The sequence below is a fragment of the Mus caroli genome, unplaced genomic scaffold (genome assembly GCF_978045245.1).
Source record: "Mus caroli unplaced genomic scaffold, Mus_caroli_1 scaffold_11, whole genome shotgun sequence".
NCBI classification, from domain to species: Eukaryota; Metazoa; Chordata; class Mammalia; order Rodentia; family Muridae; genus Mus; species Mus caroli.
The window spans coordinates 99,945,362-99,969,294 of NW_028227266.1; the positions used below are offsets into that span (position 1 = coordinate 99,945,362).

A 23,933-nucleotide genomic window follows, 5' to 3' on the forward strand; every position below is an offset into this window, starting at 1 on the left:
AAAACTAAACTAGAAAAGAGACTGTAGAGATGACTTGGTGGCCAAGAAAGCATAGTGCTCTCACAAAGGGCCAGAGTTTGATTCCTAGCACTCATATCAGGTGGCTCCCAACTGCCTATAACTCCAGCTCCAGGGTCATCTGACCCCTGAGGACACCTGCACCACACCCACACCCACACACAATTTGATCCTCTCTTGAAAACTCTCAGCTGTGCAAGGAAACATCTATAAAATCCATTTAAGTGGTTATAATTCAAGTAAAAGATGGAAGGTAAGCAACAAAATGCTATCATTTATTTATATGTTGGAAGATCGCAAGTAATCTTTTTATGCATTATAAAATTTTGTGCATTATAAAAATTTTGTTAAGAACCTAGAATAAAACTTCAAGACTCTAAAAAGCACCAGGTTTTCTTCTCCTTAATAAGATGTTCTACTTTAATTAAAAATTATCCTTAAATAGTATCTATTTACTCTTATAAGAAAAAGTTCTTACAAAATTAACAGTTTTTCCTTAAAGGGAAATGTATTTCCAATAATCATTAACACAGAAAGATTAGTAGAGAAAGACTCCAAGTCTTTCTAATTCTATACACACATGGAAAGTGTCTTTCCGGTCTACAACTCTGTGAAGGGGTCACATGTTGTTTGTTAGAAGGTAAAGATACTTTCCTTGTACATCATTGTCCTGCAGAGGGAAGAGTTTCCTTTGGAGGCAGACTGGGTTTCGGGCAAGTTACTCCTGGTATGAAACTCCGCACAGGACCTCCTCAGTGGCTCCCGAGGAAGACCTGGTTGGACATGGGAGATCCCAAGACTGCTGCCAGCTCATGCTAGAGAAGAATATGTGGGAAGCAAGATTCAAGCCAAGGAAAGTAAAAACAGAAGTAACAGGCAGAAATAAAAGACTGCTTCCTCCAGGAACAATGGTGGTCATGGTTTCCTGGAAGTAGTGTGCTGGTTCTAGTAAGGAAATGGCGACTTGAATACTCTTCCTATATTGGGAAGGTCATCCCTTTGACTGAGTGTGAACTTCAGGAGAGACAGGCATTGACCAGAGAGATGAAGGAAAAAAAAAAAAGCCAAAACAGAAGTGGCTTGCCAAAGAATTTGAAACTTTAACTACTTGAGTCAATCAAGAATTTATTCAGAACTAGAGGAGTTTCCAGCTCGATATCAGGAGAATCACCAACTTCAGCTGAAACCCTTCCAGGAGATACGTGCTTATCACCTTTTGTAGTGCAACTTGTACTACTAAGGAGCTTTCATTCTCTTGTGTTGAGATCTTTTCTCCCAAACCTACTACTATTATTCTGCTAAAGGAACATATGCTATACCCACAGATCGGCGCAACACTCAACCATCATTATGGAAGCTTCTTCGTACAGTGGATGAGAATTAACACTGGTGGACAATGTATGGAGTGAGAGGCGTTGGAGCACTCAGTTTTACGTGGGATGTCTTGACCAAAGCCCTTAGCTCATGGCTCAGGGATCTGTGCAGAGGAGGGAGCAGAAAAAATGTAAGAGCAAGAGGTAATCAATGACTTGAAGAAAATAGGGCCTTCAGATACAACAGGATTGATGCTCATATGAATGCCCAGAGAGTGGTGGCACACACAAGACTGCACACACTCCAGCCAGAGGGAGTCCTAGCACTGCAATGAGGAAGTAGACATAGGGTCTCACCCCTGAGATAGTATTTGCAATTGATACCCGCTGGCAAAGGGAAAATCAATTTTCTCCAATGTCACTGGGTGTATCAACCACACTCTAGGGCAAGAACTATATCTAGGAGCAAGTAGGTGGCCAACGCAAATGGACTCCATTGTTTTGGAGGTGGACTTTTTGTTACCTTTTGGCATGCACGCATGTGTTTATTTGAGAGATAGAGAACATTTAAGGTTGTTGGTGGGATCTGGGAGGAATTGGAAGAAGAAAAAACATTAAAATATTGCATGAAAAGAAATACATTTAAATAAAATGTGCAGAGTAGAAAAAAATTAGTAGTTGAAAATAATGATGCAGAAAGGTATAAAAATAAAAAGTCCTGTCTGTAAGTGAGGGGAGAAAAAAACCTTTTCTTTCTATGATTGCTGTTAAAGTGCAGGTATGTCAGCTCATAAGGAGTAGTATAAGTCACCAAGACGTTACTACATGAACTCATTATGAGTCAAAGGCAAAATCCAGAAATAAACTATACCAATGACAATGCTTTGAAACAGCTTAGAAAAGGTCATCCTTTTCTCAGAGCACCTGAGTGTTAGGCAGCATGGAAGTATCAGCCCTAGCAGACAAAGTCAGGGGGAAAATGGGTAAAATCCTGATGGCAAGGCCCGTGCACCCATACCATGCCTATTGTAAAGAAACACATGGTTGGCTACATTTACTGAAAGTAAATGAGTTAGGATAAAGGGAGCCAGGAGATCAGGAAGAGCCTGGGGAGTAAGTGACATACATCTGAGAGCACCTAACGGGGTCTTTAGCAACACAGGAGAGAATGGGCCAGTGTGAATGAACCAGGTTTTAAGGAAGACAACGGGTGTCAAGTGATACAGAAAATACATTTAGAAAACAGCTTTAGAAGAAGCAAAAGTAAGAATGAATGTGGTAATTAAAGTCATCTGAGTAAAGGAAACTAGACTAACACCTGTAATTTGATCTAAGAATGGCCAACAACAGTAAGAATCTTAAAGCCAGGTTGTTCTGATATGCGCAGGGGATTATTTCCTATCTGCTGTGTTCTTTCAGTGTGTTACAGTGTTCTCAAGGCTGTTACTTCATGGAGTTCACATGATTTTCCATGCAGAAGAGTAGGTTATTTTTATTTTTTTTTTTTATCCTACTTGGTAGAAGAACTGAAGCACAAAGGTGCTCCCCTCTAAGTCACAATGTACAGTTGGTCCAGATGGTGCTATACCTGCAGAGAGGAGCCGGGGGGAGGGGGCTTTGGGGGGGTGCTTCTCAGGATCCAGATGAGAGCTTCCTTTGTTTCCTTCAGTGTATCCTAGAGGCCCTGTCTGTGACAGATATTTTTCTCTCTATTGCTCAGTTCCTATGTCTACACTGCCCTCTTAGGGTTATTTTTGAATCACTTTTTCCACCATCACTTGAAGGAATGTGAAAAAAATTATAAAGTACACCTTAAAAATTTAACCAGGCATTAATAGACATTAAGTTCCCTGTGGCTATGTGAGGTCTATGATGAACAGGTTGAAAGAGACCAAAAGATGCTGATTGCATAAACATGGTTTTCTATGCACTTAAAAACCTGACTCCAGTCTTTATAGCTACACTTGAGCGCCACTAAGAGTGGGTTACAAACATAAGCTGGGTTTCCAAACATTTTTATAAACTGCAAGAACCCATAAACATTCATTTACTGCTCTGACAATCTCCTCCCTCGCTGTTCTTTAATGGCAGCCTCTCTTCTCCCTTTCCTACATTAACCTGCTGTAGGACAATGGACAGTAAGTGCTAGAGACACAGTTGACTGCCTCGAGGCCAAAAGAAAAAAAAAGACTAGAGATTGTTGAAAATAAACACAATTCAGTTAACTGCTAAGAAACAGGAGCCAAGTAAAACCTAGGTTAAATAAAATCAGTTGTAAAAGAAGTGGTTTAAGAATAAAGAGACAGGGCTGGAGAGTTAGTTGTAAAAGAAGTGGTTTAAGAATAAAGAGACAGGGCTGGAGAGTTAGTTGTAAAAGAAGTGGTTTAAGAATAAAGAGACAGGGCTGGAGAGTTAGTTGGCTGAGGAATACTGCTCCTGCAGAGGACCCATCTTGTTCCCAGCATCCACAGCAGGTGGCTTACAACCACAGTAACTCCAGCTCTGAGGAATCTGAGGCCCTCCCTCTTCTGGTCTCTGTGGACACACACACACACACACACACACACACACACACACACACACAAATAATAAATAAATATTAAGGAATAAACAGGCAGAATTTAATAAAATTAGCTGATACAGTGTAAAAAAAACAAGTTCAAGTACAGCTTGACCTATAGCAGTCTCAACAACCAAAAAAATGTAAGCAAAACAAATGAACATAACCATGACTTTTATTTTTGAGACAGGACTTTGTCTCAGGCCAGATTTAACTCAACATTGTGTCACTCCAACTTCCTGAATGGTGGGATCACAGACATGTGCTATCATGTCTGGTTCAAAATAACTTTTGTGATAAAAATATATATACACTCTCATTTCAGTATATTTTGCTATCTAAGCTAACAGTTAATGTCTAAGAGCAGTTGATACAAAGATTTGGCTTTTAAGAATTTTGGGATATCTTAAAATTAACCTAGTAATATATATGTAAAATGGCTGCTATGCCATATGATTATTAGCACAAACAGTAAATAGTTAGCTAAATGCTTAGCAAAGGAAAACAACTTTGGTTTTAAAACTCCTCCACAGTGTTGGCTTCAATACAGGCAACTGTCTGTGATACCACGTATGGACTGATATCCATATCAGGTAACTGTTAAAAGTCCTTCCTTTTACCAAAAAACCAAAAAACCCTTCCCTGCCTTTACTCTAGTCTGTCTACTTGTCTATGGTGCAGGAAAGTGCTACTAAAGGACAACGGTGGGAGAGCCAGACCAGTAGGCTGTGAGGAGACTGCTTAAACAAGGGGCTGATAATATTTAGAAGAAAGAAGGAAGGAAGGAGGAGGAGGAAGAGGAAGAGGAGGAGGAAGAAGGGGAGGAGGAAGAGGAGGAGGGGGAAGAGGGAGAGGAGGAGAAAGAAGAGGAGGAAGAAGAGGAAGAGGAAGGGGAGGAGGAGGAAGAGATGATGATGATGATTCCAGGAATCTTTATTCAGGACAGGACAGGCTGCAAGCCTATGACCATGAGGGACTCATTGTCAGCATGGGCTTTGCATTAGCTACTTTTCTACTGCTGTGATACACAGTGCCATGACCAGAGCAACTCACAGAAAAGTTTATTTAGAGGAATACAAGTCTATGATGGCAGAGTGCAGGCATGGTGGCTAGGGGAGCAAGCTGAGAGTGTAAATCTTGAACCTCAAGCAGAAAACAGAGAGTGAACTAGAAATGATGGAAAGGTTTATACTCTCAAAGCTTACTTCCAGTGACACACTTCCCCCGACAAGACCACACTTCCAAAGCCATCTAAATAGCTTCATCACGCACGCATGTGCATGCATGTTAGAAACCATAGAAACCAGCCTTGTTGATTTAAAAACTCTGACTGTTCACCTAGCATGCACTAGCCATGCAGATGACTCTCCTACACTCAAGCTCTCCCTGCTTGCACTGTCCTGCCTTCCTCTACAGAGCCAGTTTAGATTGATGTGCTTTCCTTCTTCAAGGTCTATAAAAATGTTCTTAGCTTTAATCTGGAAGACATTTTCTAGCTGCTTCTAACCTATTTGGCGGTAGTTTCTGGAACCTGTCTTAGGACCTGGTCATCTCTTTTTTTTTTGTGGTTAGCATCTATAATGCTTCAACCCCCTTTCTTTATAGATACTTTCCCTAGTCTCTGGAGTTTTGGTATTACAAATTACTTCCAAATGAAGATTTTACTTATCCTTCCTAAATTTTCTATTTAGATCTGTAGCTTTAGCCTAGCCAAGGAATTTACCATCTTTAGTTGTCATCTAACACAGTAGCTACTGCTCAAGGAACTGGGTAGGAAAAGTCAATACCCTAAAAAGAGAACCTCTAAGTTAGATGGCTATTTATCCGAAGTTGGCTTATTTGGTGCATGTTCATGGAGATAACATACATAGAAACAGCAACATGCTAGAAAAGGAATTGTTTCCTTACATGAACACATTCTATGACTTCTAGTAAGTTCTTGTGGAACTATTTTCCACAAGGTAAAACAGGGCAGACAGGTAAACTCTTATTTCTGGAGTAGAAACATCTAAGAATTATCAAGTAAGTTCTAACATGGGGAGAGGATAAAGAAAGAATAAGAAAAAAAATACCTCTCAGTTTCTTTAAATCACTCTAGTTGTGATCCATTTACTAGCAGCACAACACTCAGTAGGGTCAGTTAGAGGAAAGGTGTGGCATGATTAGAATGGCACTTCTGCAAGTATGATGGGAGAGGGGGAAGTATTTAAATTACATGTTGGGGAAGTTGGAAGGAGTGGAGTGGAAATCCATCACAAAGGAGAGGTAGGACAGTGTAGTAAATATCTACACTTGTGAGCAGGCAAGAGAGTTAGGCTCATGTAGCAAACAGGTATTAGGTAGTTTTCTAAAACATCTACCTAAAACATCTACCTAAAACATCTCTGGGGCCTGACTCTGGAGGCACTGAAATACAAAGAGGAGGAGTTAGTACTTTATCTCAAAGAGTAAGTTTTCAAATTAAAAACAAATTATTCCTTCCAGGTGGAAGTGTACATGGGGGTCTCAGGCGTTCTTTGACTTCCTACTTGCTTCTATGTGGCTCTCAGGCCCCTATAACTTTTAACCTCTGAAAGTACAGCCTGGAAACATTGCTTAATTCTAAGGCCAGTCTAGTCTACAAAGAGAGTTCAGGGTCAGTTATGGTTAAGAAAGAAGGAAGGAAGGAAGGAAGGAAGGAAGGAAGGAAGGAAGGAAGGAAGGAAGGAAGGTAGATCTGAAAATCTAAGGAAACCCTAACAGACTCCTTTTTTTCTGTTTGATTTGTTTTCTCTTTTGCTAAACACTGTGTGTGTGTGTGTGTGTGTGTGCTATTTGAGACTCTTTTTTTTCCTGTAAGCTGCCTTGGAAATAGTGTCTTACCACAGCAATTTACAGGTAATTCAGATATTGATAATGATAATAATAAACATCACAGCTAAAGCCATAATAATGAACTTTATGCAAAGCAACTACTGACCTCAACAGTGGTCGATGAATTCAAACATAAAAAAAAGAAAGAGAAGAGAAGAGAAGGAAGAAAGGAAAAAGACAGAAATCTATGAAGAAGGAACACTGTTAGAGATGCATCAGATCAAATACTTTTCATCATAGGAAGACCAAAATTAAAACCTGTGCTTAGCGCCAGAGCACAGAGGCAGCGAAGAGGGAAGTGTGTTCGTTCAGTAGTTACATTACCTTTGCAATTCTCCCCATTTCATGAATATCTGCTCTCTGATCTTCAATATCCTTGAAAGCAGTTTCAATTCTGCTTAGGATCTGTTCATGGTTACTGCAGGTGTCTGGGAGTCCTTCAGGAAAATAGAACTGTGGAATGTTTATGGACAACGGTGTATTCACGACATCACTCACACAAGGAACAGGGGAGGCCGGCTGGGGACTACTTGGAAGGGTGGCTGCAGGTGAAAATGGTGTTGCAGGTTTCTTTTCTGGTTTATTTTGAATCTGGAAGAAAAATGTGATTATAAGAAACAAAAATTCTAAACAGTATATATTTCTCAGCAGCAATAAGAAGTGTGTAAATACAAACAACTAGAGACAGTAGCAATCAAGGATTCACTTTAAAGTAAGCATTTTAGAAGGCAGTAAGCATGTTTCTAGGGAATGTTTTCCATATTAAATAAATATTATTTGTCAATACTTAGTCATATAATTTATGGTTTAAAAATCCTGCAGTAAATTTTCCCATCTATTAGTTGGCAAGTATTTCAGGATAATCAAAGACCAGTATCAGCTAGAACAACATCAGCTGGTAAAGATCTTAAAATGTATTCTTTTTGTTGTTATCAGAACAACTAAAAATAAAATTCTGGTTTATTGTTGAATACTATTTCACACATATATCCAACAGGCCAATAAACAAACAAACAAACAAACAAACAAATGCAACTTCATAGGAAAGAAAAACAAGGAAACACACTTTTATCTTTGGACTTTTAAAATCATCCCATATATACCAACTACTTGTGGTACCCAGGAATAATGCAAAGGCAGCCTTTTGGGACGCCAGTGGGGGCTAAGGTACAGTCTTAGTCTCTTGGAACTTTACTAGTTATGGTCTTTCTGAAAACTGGTTTTGGTGTTTGTGTGAATTTCTACCCCTCCAAAGGAAGGAATGATAAACTCTTTAAAATTATACAACTAATGTCTGTATTGGTGGTATAGTGGCGACCATAGGGCCTTCTAAAATATATACAGTTAGGGGCTGGGGATGTAGCTCAGTGGGTAGAGTACTTGACTACCACCCACAAGGCAGTGGGTTCAATGCCAAGTCCTGAATAAAGCCTGGTGTGGTGGTACAAGCTTGCAGTCTCAGTACTTGGAAGGTAGGAGGCTCAGGAGCTATCCAGGTCATCCTCTGCTATCTAGCAAGCTGGAGTTCAGCCTGGCCTTCATGAGACTCCTTCTTTAAAAAGAAAATATACATTGAAATGTATTTGGGATATGGGATATTTTAGTTTTTTTCTAGTTTGACTTTGTCAAAGTAGAATTACTACCCGCACTTGACAAATATTTAGGAAAAAAAACTTCTGGTTTGTTTGTTCCTTCCTCTAAGATAGCGGGGTGTTTTCTCTAAGATATAAATTTAACTCATTTTTGGTATGCTGTAATAGGCAAGAACCAGGGTCACTAATTTCATTTTAATCAGTCTTTACAGTTAAATAAATGTTAATTTATAGTTTATATCTTTCCTTTTCCCCAAAAGTACTTGTTGTGGTGTACTTCATGGAACAGTGGAAGGCACAGTGTGAAGAGAAATGGGGAGGCAGTGGAGAGATATTACTCAGGATCAGGGAAAGTCAAGAGAGGTCTAGCACCATTCAGATACGAGTGTTTGCCTTCGTGTGTGTCTGTGCACCGCGTACATGTTTGGTGCTGTGGAGATTAGAAGAGGGCTTCTGATCTACTGGGTCTGGAGTTCTAGGTAGGTGGTTATGAGCTCATGTCGATGATGGCAATCTCTCCAGTTCTCCCTAAGAGCAGCAGGAGTTCCTAATTGCTGACCCATCTTGCCAACCCCATAGGCCCTGCTTTTTAGGAGCTTTTTTTTTTTTTTTCCCTCCAATGAAGAATAAATTCAGTTCTGAGATTCCTAGCAGAAAAAAATAAAAAAGGATTTCATGAAGTTTTGCAGGGTTCTAAATTAACAAGAGTCACGAGCACGGCTACATGATTATTATGTAGATGCTACATAAAATATGAAAGATAAACACAGCTATTGAGTACTTAGGGTTTTTTTGGGGTGGGGCGGCGTATGCTAGAAGTCTCACCCTGAACTGGTGGATGGTAGGCCGGTTCTCTGCCACTAAGCTACCTTCACAGACCTAAGTTGTTGTTGTTTTTTAATTTATTGTGAACACAAAGTATTATTCAAATGTTCAATTACTCTAAACAGTGTTCCCATATAAAGCCATAGTCAAGAAAGGAACAGCCTAGAGGAAACGGGGCCAGTGAACATAACACACAGCAGTAAACAGAGAGGGCTTACTCGTCGGCAACCTCAGGAGCACTCCCCAGTCTTTCAGAATTTCAGAAATAAGCAGAAATCATAATCCCACTCTTTGGAAGATTGTGGGCACTAAAGGAAATAACAGAACGCAACAGAGATAAAGGGTTCCAAGCAGAGCTGAGCACATTTGTCCTTGTGAAAGGCAACAAGTGACAAAGCCAAACAGTGGGGTTCTCAAGAGATTACAAACAATGCAGAATTTGGCAAAGTCCTTTAGATTCAAAATAAATAATCATGTCCACTTGTAAAGCAATCTAAAGTTTATAAACCTCTCTTGATTTAGCAAAGTGATAATCTGCTTTGAATAAACATTTCTTTGCCTTGATGCTAAATCTGCAAATACCACTGCACAGTCGTATGAGTCGGCAGCCCCACACAGTGTTCTTAAAACTCTGAAACAGGGCAGATCTTCAGAGGCTCGGCTTAGATGGTGAGTATTACTAGAGTGGTCTTTATTCTGTTATTTTGTGCAGAAAAAGGGTTGTGAGACTATAAGTATTCAATCATCAAAATTCTGTTTCTTGAAAATATTTTCAACAGTATGCTATGCAGGGAAGTTAGGTTTAATTTCAGGGCAATGATGGCATTAGAATTAAGAGCACTGGTACTGGTGGGTATGGACATAAGCTGAGTTCTAGAGCAAGACCTTCAATGCTAACTGTGCGTTTGTGCTGACAGATGGACACAACATTTAGAACAAACACTGCCCAAGTTAACTGAATGGGCAAACACTTGACAACCTACTGTTCTCGTCTCTTGTGTGTATGTATACTTCTTCATACAAAGCAAGTGACTAATAAGACAGTATTTATTAATTCATTGGTTAATAAGGAAAAATAATATAAAAAGAATGAATTTATTCTGAACTTTCAGCTCTATTAATATGCTTGCAGTTGTGTTAATAGAAGACACATAATTTAAACCTTAAAGTAGTATAATAAAACTGATTTTATAAACATAGATTTTAAAAAATTGTAATTTTTTTTTGCCTGATTTGCCAACTGGCTTGACATATCTTCATTTTAAACTAAAGCTGTTTTGGTCCAGTATAGGACTAGTAATAAAAAAAGAATACATTGGGAAAAGTATCTCAATATTTACTTCAGTTTTTCAGCATCAGTGCATTACTTAGCCATTCTGAACAGCCACTGATATTGTCATTATAATATTTCCAATATTTGACCATTCTGACACACAGAAAGAAAGGAAATGTCACATATCTCACCCCCCAAATTTGAAGTTTTTCTGGGTCAGAATAACTATAAAATTATGGTTCCTTACTGGAATTTGGATAGTTAGCATTTATATAGTCCCTTCTCCCTTTTTTGTATTGTATTCCACGTTAGGTAACCTATGTGGTAAGATAGACACTGTCCCTAAGATGGTAGAGACTAGTCATTGCAGGCAGCAATCAGTATCAGCTTGCTAGAGGATGGCATTTATTTAAAATTTAGAAGAATTGTTATGCTTCATTGTCTACACATCCACAGTGTACTGCAGACACACACAGTTGCTGCCATATAGAAATGGAAACTGCTAAGATGGTTCAGTGGATAAAGGCATTGGCCACACTCCTGGTGACCAGAGTTTGATCCCCAGGGCCTACATAAAGGGGGAAGAAAGGACTGACTTTGTAAAGTTGTTCTCTGATTTCTACATGTATGTTATGGCATGTGTGCTCACATACATCATACACACACACACTAATAAATATAGTAAAAATACTCTGCTTTTACAAATGTCAAGATCCATATTCTTTCAGACAAACATTCATAATTATCTTAATAAAATCTACTGATTTAAACTTAAAAAAAAGTAAGTTTTCTACAGGAATTCTTGCTTTCTAGTATGCTTGATAAATATTTAGTAAGTTGTATTTATTGTCTGCAAAACAGGATTCCTCCCTACAGGATAAAAATGTGAGTACTGTACTCCGGGTCCAGAAGCTCTATTTTTAAACCCGCTGGAATCCCTCTACAAATAGCTTTCTGTAAATAGCTGAATAGCGAACACAGATTAATTCCTTGACCTAATATCAAGATACAAGAGAGTAATAAAATTATTTGTGTGTTAGTTTACTGGGGCGGGGGTTGTATTAGTAATTAAAACATTTAAAAGAAACACCCAAGTTTCAAACCTGTGTCTGCTGAAATGACTTCAGCCTCTTCTTAAATCGTGATGGGAGAACAAAATCGCAGCCCCTTGCTAGGAAAGCTAACTCTCCCCTTAAATCCGGGTCCCTTCGCAAAGATGTTTCCTTGATCATCATCTTTGGAAAGTGAATGTTTACTTTCCAAGCGGGCAGCTCACTTCCGAAGACAGTGTCAGTCTTGTCAGTAGAAAGATACTTTTTTCTTCTTATCTCACAAATAAATTATATTTAATCATTGTATTCTCTCAGCCTCCTGGGACCACAATCCATGCTTGTCCTGACATGCAGCTGGTTTCCAAATACAGCCTGTGACTCGCAATGTCTGCTCATAATATTCCAGTTAGAAACAGCCTGCAAAAGGGCCTATTGCTTCTTGTGGTAGCGTTATGTGAAATTGACCTGTACGTGTTGAGAATGCAGAGCCTTCTGGGAAAGAAAGCACTCACTACTCCTAGCACCACAATTAGAAACATTACAGTTGGACCTAAGAATAGCAACTTCTCAGATAATGCTAACTTCTGTAACTGAGAACGGGTGCTGATCACATACTTTATCCTCAAACCAGGGTGAAAAAGAGTATGTGGGGCATTTTTGTCTTTTGTCTACTTGATATTGTTTAAAAAAACAAAACAGAATAAACTGACCTTCAAATGTGAAAGTATTATTTCAAGAATAGCTTTTTAATTATTATCAGAAGGGGAAGCAATTATTCCATATCCCCTAATCTCTTCACTCAAAATATGACAGAAATCGTCATTTTTATATGATAACTTACAAAAATATTTTATTAGTTTTAAATGCAGGCTATTTTAGCCTTTGAAATAATTATGTAGTTTGAAAATTTACCTTCAAAAGTGTTTTTAAGAAAGTGGAACAACTTAATATCCGAACAAAGAAATATCAGATACATATGGATGAATGAAATTTTTACCAAACAAGGACACAAAAGATGATCAAAAAGAACACTCTGAGCTTATGAGACTTTTTCCTTTGAGGGACTTTAGAGAAATAAACATATTCCATATTTTACCATATATTAAATATTGTCCTCATTTTAATATTTATAAGCAAATTACCAAAGTATTCTCTTATGCATATTTACATTTCACTATTTATCTTAATTAATCTCACCAATCAGGATTTATTTTTTATTTCTAGGAAATATAAAACACAGTAAGAACAAAACTAAAAACATAAAAGTATACATATGCATATATAATAAATAAATGTAAAAATTAAAATATTTAAGATATATATTTCCATATGTTAATGTAGTTTATGCTTCTCTACTGATTGTCAGACTTAATCACAATCAGGTGAAATAGCTAATATTTGTAAAATTTTATGAATTAATTATTATCCAGTGGTATCTAAACTCTCCAGGGCAAGTTTAATTTTAAGTCACTCACTCATTCAAGTATTTTTATGATCACTACGTGCCAGATGCTGTGTTGGCCATGAAAACAGAGATGACAATGAAGTAGCTTCTTAGTTCTCTTACTTTGCTTCCTAGGACAATGGTGAATTGGACAAAAGGACAAGAAATATTTACATATTTCATTTAATTCTTGTATATTTCTTAAGTTTTAAGGTCAGAACAATGGTTAAAAGTCCAAACGCTGGTGAAGTATGGTGCTGAATGCCTTTAAACTCAGTACTTGTGAGGCAGAGGCATGCCTCTATGAGTTCTGGGCCAGCTTTGTCTACATGATGAGACAGCCTCTGCCCTCCCTCCCCAACACACACCAAAAAACAAATGCTGCTTAAAGCTCCCAAGGAAGAGTTACTTTGTTGCTCTTAAGGAAACATTTATATATGTTTTCTCATGATGAAATAAGTTCCAAGTTTTCATTTATAAAACAGTTTTAAAAAATTAAAAAATCAAAGGGCACAAGGTCAGGGCCCTTAAGGGTGTAGTAAAGGGCTGGTTGTAGCAATAAGCTGCTGACAGACTAGCATGAGGTTATTTGATTTACTTATTTGTGTTTGCATGGAATTAAAGTAAGGATTTGAGAACCTGACTTACAAAGAGCACACCTGAAATACAGAAGTTAAAAACACTGTTTTTAGTGTGGCCTCTTCTTTACTGGGAAAGATCAAGTATAAGCAAACTTCACTGCAGACGCCAGCAGGCTCTATAACCTTCTTTCTTTCCTCTGAAGACACAGGTAGTCCTGTCTGCACTATGTGCACACTGAGAGTCTCCAGGGCAACAATCACACACAAGAGACCAACTAATACCTTCTGTTGTGAGGCTCCCTGGGATTTTCAGCTGTTATTTTGAGATCTGGCTGCCAAGACTGGAATTCCTTTCCTGTGGACCATTCCTCCAGAATAAGCATGCCTGTGTATGAAGGATAATTTTGTGATGGGCTTCTTTCTCTGTGTATGTTTCAAGGCCTCACATGAGGTAGCATGTACCAATATTTTGTTCCATTGTTTGGACACTTGAGCTGTTTCTACTTTTGGGCTATTATAAGGTATTGAGAGATAATCTCAAATTCAGAAAGATTATCTCTTTTGCCCCCCACCCCCCAAAAAAGAAAAAAAAAAATAAAGCTTATTCTAGAGCAGAGGTTCTCAACCTGTGGGTCGTGACCCCTTTGGAAGTCAAATGACCCTTTCACATCTGAAATGAAAACACAAATGTTTACATTATGATTCATAACAGTAGCAAAATTAGTCATGAAGTAGCAACAAAAAAACCTTTATGGTTGGGGGTGAGCACTGAGGGTCGTGGTTGAGAGCCACTAGAGGAAGATGTATGGAATGATAAGTTCCTGAGTGGGGGCTTTGTGGGTTTCTTAGCAGAGGCATATGTAGGAGAGGATGACCTTATTGCTAAGACCCTAAAAATGAGGCCTTCAGTATCTCAAACAAGAAAAAACTCTCCCTTCTTATGTCATAAAAGCCTATGGAACCCAGGAGAGCAGTACTAAGTTTGGAGAAAGAAGATGTGCTCCGATGGAAGGTAAGTCAGGAAAAGTGGCATAAAATTGTATGTGATGCCAATACATTTCCTCCCCTAGAATTCATTCTGTAAGGCTTAGTCTGAAACTCAATTGTTTTGAAAACAATTTTCTAAATCTTATAATTATCTGGCCTTCTCTCTTATAAAATGAAGGCAGTGATATATAACCTTAATTATCTTTGGAAAGAGTCAGCTCTGGGCAATGTTTTAAGAAGGGTTGCTTAAAAAATTTTGAAGATTGAGTGGAAAACTAAATCACTTATTTTGATTTATGTATTAATGCAGTATGTTATGCTAGGGGCATAGCTGTGCCTTAGTGTTAGAATGCTTACCTAGAATGCACAAAGCCTTGAACTGGAAAATTCCCAGGACTGGAAAAGGAAAACACACACACACACACACACACACACACACACACACACACACACAAAACACTAAGACTAACCAACCAGCCCCCCCACATCAAAATAGTGTTTATTGCTCATCAACAATGTGTTATGCCAAGTAAGTCAAGCCCTTGTTCTGCACACATGGTAATTTACAATCACTCACCAGTCTCAGCTGAATGTGGTTATGGAGACCAAGATAACATCAGCCAAGAACTTCCAGTTAGGAAGGCAGTTGGGATAATCCAAGCAGCAAAGACTGGACAAACATGAGTAATAGAAACACAACACTACAAGGACAGGGAGCCTAGTTGTTGAGAATCTATGTTGTAGTGTTAGAAACAATTGCAGAAAGACAAGAAAGTCAAAAGGAGTTTGCTAAGAAGACACCAAGAGGAGGTAAGTTACATAGTAGAGAGGAGGCTGTGATATATCAGCACTATAATGTTGACTAACAAAAGGAAGTTGGCTCTTTTGGAAACAATTGAATATTCTAAATCAACTTGGACATTACCATGTACAAGCAAGCACATACTTGTAGTTTCAGCTACCAGGAGGCTGAAGCAAGAGATCGCAAGTTCAAAGCCTGGGCAGTTTGACAAGACCCTATCTCAAAACAAACAAAACTCCACCACCAACAAAGGAAAGAGAAGATTTTCATTTCATTGACACATTAAACAGATGCAGGAGGGAAGGAAGGAGGTAGAGAGGAGGCAGTATGGTTAAATTTTTTTTTTTTTTTTTTTTTTTTTTTTTGGCTATAGGAATTCACTGTGTAGCTCTGGCTGGCCTGGAACTTACTATGCAAACCAGGCTGACCTTGAACTAATAGGGATCTGCCAGCCTCTATCTACAGAATGCTGAGATTATAGGTGTGTACTACAACATCAAGCCTAAAACTTGTTTATAGGTGTCTGAGCACATTATCAGTAGCTATAACCACTGCAAAAATGTTTTCCCCTCACCCATCAACCATTAACTACATATAAGAACTCAGGGGATAATATGATCTCAGGAATTTGAAATGAGAGTTAAGTTCATATGCATCAAAACAGAAGGCTGGAATTGGTCAAGAATATACTAGTGATTACAAGCACCATGCTGTGAAATATGTGTCAAAGCACTATGGTCTTTAAAAGTGCATCTGTGAGAGGAGACTCAACCTTCTCTCTAGCCTAGACTCATTACTGTTTTCTGGGGATCTCAGAGGAAGTACAAGGACCCCGATTCCAAGGTCTGTGTCTGACAACTCTCTTGAAGTAGGGAGACTTAAGGTATAGAATAAATAAGTAGTAATCAATTAATACAGATAGTTTTAGGTATTTTCTGAAGATGGTCAGATTAGGAAAGACTTTTGGGGATTCAAGCCTGGATGTAATACTACAATCTTTTGAAGCACTTTGAAAAAAATTACAAGAAGAAAATTTAAAAATTACAAAGTATGCGAAGTCTCTAAAAAAGTTGAACATTGTTAATAAATACCTCAAGTATCTGTTGAGCTGTTCAGGTTAGATTTTGCCAGCTTTAAACAAAGTAGAGTCACTTGGTATGAGGGACTCTCAGTTGAGAACTGCTTCCATCAGATTGGCTTGTAGGCAAGCCTGTAGGGCACTTTCTTGATTAATGGCCCATTGTGTGGAGTGCCATCCTTGGACAGGTGGTCTTGGGCTGTATATGAACGTGGGTTGAGCAAGCCCTGGGGTAGCGTGTCAGAGGCTGCATTTCTCTGTGGCTGCCTCTTCAGTCCCTGCCTGCAGGTTCCTGAGCTCCTTCCCTGGATTCCCGAAACGATGAAGTCCAACGCATAAGATGTAGAAATGCTTTTCCTCTACCGCTGGTTTCAGTCAGTGTTTTATAACAGCAAGGGAAACCACACTAGCACGGGAGCACTCACTAAGTGCTACTGATTTGGGTTTGGGCATATGGTGAGTAAACAAAATTAATGTGCTAACTGTAAACAATCTCTACTACATTCCTGAAATCTGTGCTTGGTAACATGTGGAAAACAGTTTTAGATTATAAAATTATTTAAATGTGTTAAGACTTTAGCTTGTACTTGCCCACTCCATTTTTCCATTCGGTGCTAAGAATGGACGCACTAGACAACCACTGAGCAACTTCCTCAGCCCAACTGTATTTTTCTAATGTAGGCATGTTAAGTTGTCAGGTTTCATTAGACTTACAGCTTTGATACTTTTACTAAAGTTAAATTAAAAAATGTTTCTAGAAGGAAGCTAGAGCTTATTTTTTAACCTTCGAGTTATGATTAAAATGTTATTGCCCCATTACGCTTAAGAGACCCAAGTTGACTGTGATGCCATCTGCTGGTAGCACTGAAACAGTGCTAAAGTTTGATTTATTGGGGCTGGGGAGACAGTTCAGTCAGTGAAGTGCCTGCAGTACAAGCATGAGGACCTGAGCTCAAATCTTCAGCACCCACATAGAAGCTGGACACTGGACATGGAGGTATGTCTACAACACTAGTGTTAGGTGGGGTGGCCTAGAGACAGAGGGATCCCGAAAACTCACTAGCCAGCTAGTCTAGTTTATTAGTGAGCTCTGAGTTCACTGAGATCTCATCTCAAAAATACTGTGGCAAGCGATAGAAAAAGATACTAGATGCTGACCTCTGTCCTCCATGTGCATACTTCACCCAACCCCAGACACACAGACACATGTACAGAGAGAGGAAGTATTACTTAAGTATAGTTTCTTAGTGTTTACTTTTTCAATAAAATTACTCCATTAACTTCCATATTAAAATATGGCCTCAGCACAGTAATTCATTCATCATAATTATGAAACCTTAGGGGACCTTAGCTGGCTCACTCTCCCTCCTCTACAGCTGTTCTTAGTCATATTTGACTCTCTTGCATACTCATCTGCATGGATCAGCTATTCTTGAACCTACAAAGTTAATTCCTGTCATAAAAGCATATCTTCAAGTGTCACATGTTAGTCAATGACTGTGTGAGAAATGAGTGACATTGTGAGAAAGCTGTCCAAAAGGACAAGGAAAAAAGAAGCTGATTGGTGGGGAGGGGGGTGGTGGCAGAGATTAGGGAAAACAGCTACCTGTGGTTACTTTAGGCAAAATTTACTTTTTAAAAGTATTTTTCCTGTCTCAGCCTCTAAAGTTGCTGAGATTACAGTAGCACATTGCCACAATCAGTTTTATTTATTTTAAATGTCTAATGATACACTGATTGGATATCATAATCCATAGGTAGCTTTTGTTACTGATCTTTAATGATGCTTCCAGGACTCAACAAAACAGAACACTGAACCTTATCAAACTCTGCTTTGTTGATTTAATGTAAAATACTACCTAGATAGTCAGCAAACTATTTTTATAAATGCCCAAGTAGTAAGTAAATACTGTAGGCTTTAGGCTCTGTATCTCAACTACTCAGATTAGTAGGTAGAACACAAAAGCAGCCATAGATCATTTAATGAGCAGGTGTGGTTATGGTCCTGGCAGCAGCAGGGTGGATTTGGCCCAAGGGCCTTTAGATGGCTGACCCTTGGTCTAGGCCAGTATCCAATTTCTGAATATCCTCTTAGTATTTTCTTTTTGGCTTTCTCTCATAACAGGAGTTTGAATTTCATCTTTATTTGGTCAACACATACTACTTACTCTTGGGAAATTATTTTGAAATAATATTAAAATATTAATAATATGTAATATTGTCAAGACAATCTTTTTTAATGTGTCATCACTACTGCCATTTAAAAGTACCGCCTACATGCCCATTAATTAAAATGTTTTAATTTCTAATTAAAATGTTTAAACTGGTTGGTAGTTTTTCAGCTGTCTAAAACAACAACAACAACAACAAGGACATAATTTTAAAATTGTTCTTAAAAGAAATCATAGGTCAACCACGGTGGCATATTTGTATAATCTTAATACTTAGACATGAGCAGGATAAGTTCCAGACCAGTCTGAAATACGCAGCAAGACTGTCTAGAAGCAAGCAAACAAAACAAAACAAACACAAAAACAAGGGCTGGGAATGTAGCTTATCAGTAAAGAGCCAGCCTAGTGTGTACAAGAAAACAAATAAATATACCAACAACAGAAAAAAAAAAACCATGTAAAACAATATTGTATAAAAGTTTGCAGCAATAGGTAAACAATTTCAGAATGGTAGAAAACTTCTAGAAAAAAGGAAAAACTAGTGAGGAGGGCTATCCTATGGGTGTCACTGTATCTAAGATAATTTTGAAAGATCAAGATGCTAATGAAAACACTACAGCAGCCAAGCTTGGTGACAGACCTGCAGCTACAACTGCCTGGGAAGCTGGTGGAAGAGGACTGCAAGTTCAGGCTGCTCAAGCAACAGAAGGGGCTCCAAACAGACCACGTCTAATCTAAGAAACAGTAACAAAGAATAACCAAACCGAAACAGTAATACAAAAATATGAAGCAAATACTGTAAAATACTGAGACCTGACAAAACTAAGTGGTGTGCTTTTTATATAATATACCATACTGTTCTATTTGCATAAAACGAGCTAACAAATTATACTTTATGGGCTACATCTGGCTCAATGCCTGTTTCTCTAAGCTTTGGCTCCAAGATCAGTCTAACATTTTGTGTGTTTGGTGTATGTGGCATATGCATATGTGTACACATGAACGCAGGTGCATGTTTCCACATGAGCATATATGGAGGCAGAGAACGATGACAAGTGTCTTACTTTGTCATTCTCTCCTTTATTTTCTTGACACAGGGTCTCTCAGACGTTAAGCTGACCATTTTGGCTAGGCTGGTGGGCTAGTGAGCTAGCTCCCAGGATCTGCTGGCCTCTGCCTCACAGCATTGTGGTTATAGACATGCACTGCCACACCAAGCTTTTTCTGTAGGTGCTAGAGATTCAAACTGAGGGGTTCATGCTTGCACAGGGAAGTCTTACCAACTGAACCATCTCCCCAGACCCTAGTTTAATATTTTTAAAAGACTCTTTAAGTACATGCATGCATGCATGAACATAAACACACACACACACACACACACACACAAAATAACACTAATCTCATGACATACTAAGCCTAAAATATTTACTGTCTGGCTTTTCATAGAAAAAGTCAATTCCTGTCTTAAACCAATTCACGGGAAGAAAAGATTAAAGGATAAAGGACAAGCCTCTAAAGCAAGGAAATATGGCCTCTTGCACAAGGCCATCAAGCAGAAATTTATTAAATTTTATTTTATTTTTTGATACTGAAGCTTATTTAAAAGAATGTTGAAAGATGATTATTTTAAATCGCATTCTGATTCTAGTCCACATTTGTAAAAAGGAAAAAAAAAATCAAACCAAACAAACCTAGGACGCTTTAGTGCCTGGCTGCCAAGTCAGACTGAGCTGCAGCTAGTGCCAAGACTAGGAGTATTCAGAGACCCACTCCCTGTCTTTTTTTTTTTTTTTTTTTTCCACAGGAGGTAATGTGGGGAGAAACTTAATAAACATTTAAAATGTGGTGCCACAATAAGAGTTTCTGGTTATAATGGCTGTGAAAATTAAAATAGGTCATCAGAGGAGAACATTTTCCATTTAATAGGCAGATTATTGAGAAAATGTATGCAAATGCCTTAGCCTACAATAACTGTAGCTCTTAAGAAAATATTAGCATTTTGAAGCTACTATACAGGTAGTTTTCGTCCTTTATAGCATGTGAAGCACATCAGTATTATCTTGAATATGAAAAACTTTCTTTTATATTTTGTAATTACTTTATTTAGCTTCTCTTCTAGTGACAACCCTACTGAACTAAGGATATTATAATAGGGACTTAGAGGCTGTGCTTGCTAAAATCATTGACTCTTCACTTGGATGTGAGTGACACAAAGAAAGATTAAAAACTTGGTGTTATTTTGCAATTAATTCTTTCTTTTGCTACCCTAAAATTTGGGTCAGATTCTTGCTTAACTCTGCAATAGATATGTAAATCACTTAAAGACTATCTGTGTGAAGCTGCTAATTCTATCCCATCCCAATACACCAAATGAGAGTAACTAAGTCTAGACTACTGAAGTAGCATCTGATGTCTCTAGTCTTTGCTCTAAACCCAAAGGAACTAATTCGATCTTGCTTTTTCTGACTTGTCATTCTTTCCTGCAGTAACACTGTGTTTCAGAAGAAATGATCTAATATGTAAGAATCCCACGAGAAGTGGAACTACCCCCTGTGGGAAGCCACATACGCCATTACAAGATGGCGCTGGCTACTGCTGGCCACCACCCATAAGTTTGGGTAAACAACCAATGTGCGCATGTGCATAAGAGTTTTTTGCCGAGTCACTGCCTGGCCCAAGGCATGTTAATGAGGTACTGAAAGCATAACCAATCAGGTATAGACATGCCTCTCCTAGGCCTATATAAGCAGCACCAGTTCTGGGGCTCGGGGTCTTTCGCAATCGCAGTAAAAGCTCTCCCAATAAACATGTTGCAGAAGGATCCTGTTGTGGCGTCTTTCTTGCTGGCGAGTAGGGCACTCACAATCCCCCACAGGCAACTGCAATGTTCACTGTGACCAAAAAGCATAGCTTTTTGATAATGATCAACCCAGCCATGGTTTACCCAAGACTGCTTGCTTTGCTAAGCTATGCAAACCTTTAACCTTTGCCTTTGTTCCCTTTCTAGACCTTTCAAAGCTCTGTCAGCTTTCTCGTTCTCCTGGTGTGGGCACAGTGGTTTTTATAAAACTGTTTTCCTGCCTTCAGTACTGCCATCTCTTGGATTGAATTTGGGAACAGTGGATAGGTCAGGTCCACTGGGACTCTCAAGAGTTGGGCCTTTTCTCTAAAATTTAACATTATCAACATTTGTGAATCAATAAATGAGTTCCACAGAGTTTCCATAAATGTTCAGTGAACATTTGAGCAAAATCATCATTTAATAACTAAGTATGTACTATATTGCTCTAAGTTTTCATGTTTCTGGTAACTAAAAATGTGCACACAGAACAGTGGCCATAAATGTGTACCAGGTAGAAATTATTCACCTGATCACAATTCACCTTCTTTCTCCCTCAGGCCCCCCATACCCATACAATATTACATGATAGGCAAGTGCTCTGTCACTGAGCTAGATCCCTACCCTAGCCTTGTCTTCTTGAGACAGGGTCTTTCTAGGGAGTTCAGGTCAGTCTTCAACTCATAGTTGAAGTCCACAATAGCCTTGAACTCATGGTTCTCTTGCTTTCACATTCCTAATTCTGAGATTACAGAGCTGTACACCACAATGCCCAGGACAAATGAAGTTTCAAAAATTATATGTTGGGCTGGATAGACAGCTCAGTAACTAAGAATGCATACACTTTTCCAGAGGGTCCAGGTTTAGTGCTCAGCATTCTTACTGGGTAGCTTACAACTGCAAGCAACTCAAACTCCAAGGGAGCCAGTAGCCTTTTCTGTCTTCTGCAGGCCCTGTACTCATATACCTATAACAAGTACATTTAAAATTTAAATCTTGCTGGGTGTTGTGGCACAGTCTGTAGCCCCAGAACTCAAAGGGCAGAGGCAGGCAGAATGTATGCGTTTGAGGCCAGTCAAGGCTATATAATGAGACCTTGCCTCAAAAACCAAACAACAAATTAAAAATCCTTTAAAATTATGTATTATTATTGTCTATGTGTATGTATGATATGTCTGTGTGAGCACTCATGTGCAGGTGTCAAAGGACAACTGGTTGAGTGAGTTCTCTCCTTTTATCATTACATGGGCCCAGGGACTAAACTAAGCCTGCATGGAAAGTGCCTTGACTCTCTGAGCCATCTTGCTGGCCCTCAAACAAAATTATAACAAGGCTAAAATACTATTTAGGCATTTGTTTGTTTGTTTATTTTCAGTACAGGGTCTTCCTATGTATCTCTGGCTGTGCTGGAACTCATGTAGATAAGGCTAGACTTGAACTCACAGAGATCTGCCTGATTCTGCCTCTTGAGTGCTGGGATTATAGGCATGAGCCACTATGCCCGACACTAAGTTTATTTTTTAATTTGGTCATAAAAGTCTTATCTCTAAATTTAAAGTTCTAAAAATTAAATAATGTTGAGGAATATACAAATGGCATAAGTAACCTGAGAAACTACTTACTAGATATCTACCATCCAGAGCAGAAAAATGACATATAGGAACTACTGAGGCCCTCTGCCCATCTTTCCTGGTCACACCTTTTTCTCTTCTTGCGGGCTATTTTGCTGAACATTGTATTTGCTGTATCTGGCACTTTGTCATATTTTTAGTACAAATGTGTGCGTTTCAAAATAATTCATCTATTTTATAACTTGCCTTTATTGCTTTGGCTTTCTATCTGTGAACTAATACATGTCTACATTTATAAACTCTACATGGTAGCTATTGGGATTAGCAAATTATTGATGTGCTTCTAGATCTGTCACAAATTTTCAGTCAGGGACAGTAGAATGTGAGTCATAGTGAAGTCTGTCATATTTGGGACAGACTGTTAAAAACACCATTCTTTTTTCTTCTTGGTGAACTCACAGGCTATATATATATTTTTTTTCTTTCCAGGTTGTACAATAGGACAACATTAAGGACATGGAGGCTTCATCAAACTGAGTTCTTAAATGGGATGGCAAAGAGTCCCTTCTGAGAAAGAATAAACATGCTCTTCGACAAACACTTCTACACAAATGGGCAAATAATTGTCTTTCTCCAAGTAGTCACAATCAGTAAAGTAAGTAGTGAAAAATTAAAACCTTTCAAAAACACTTCTCTGACTCTAGTTTGTTAAGTCCTTGCGTGCATAGAGAAGTCTCACACAGACTTGCATTGAAGGCTTGCTGCACTGACGGTACTTTAAGAAAGTGTTTGAGCAGACTGGTCAGGAACATTGTGTCTCATCAGTTAGATTTTCAGCTCTTTAAGAGTCAGGCTCTTGGGCTGGAGAGATGGCTCAGTGGTTAAGAACACTGACTGCTCTTCCAGAGATCCTGAGTTCAAAAGCCAGCAACCACATGGTGGCTCACAACCATCCATAATGAGATCTGACACCC

General features: G+C 38.6%; 1 protein-coding gene across 2 annotated transcripts in view; it reads right to left on the reverse strand.

Moving 5' to 3' along the window:
* The window catches only part of Ppp2r3a (protein phosphatase 2 regulatory subunit B''alpha), a 133,097-nt gene that overhangs the window by 70,695 nt on the left and 38,469 nt on the right, over window positions 1-23,933 (reverse strand). Inside the window, exons 1-2 of one of the 2 annotated variants that reach the window (XM_021171946.3) lie at window positions 11,538-12,008; window positions 7,069-7,335 (exon numbers count right to left, since the gene is read on the reverse strand). In XM_021171946.3, the coding sequence (XP_021027605.1) occupies window positions 7,069-7,335; window positions 11,538-11,669 (399 nt within the window). In that variant the 5' untranslated portion in view covers window positions 11,670-12,008. Of the gene's footprint in view, window positions 1-7,068; window positions 7,336-11,537; window positions 12,009-23,933 lie in introns of those variants that run through there. The other variant, XM_021171945.3, reaches the window with a different exon arrangement.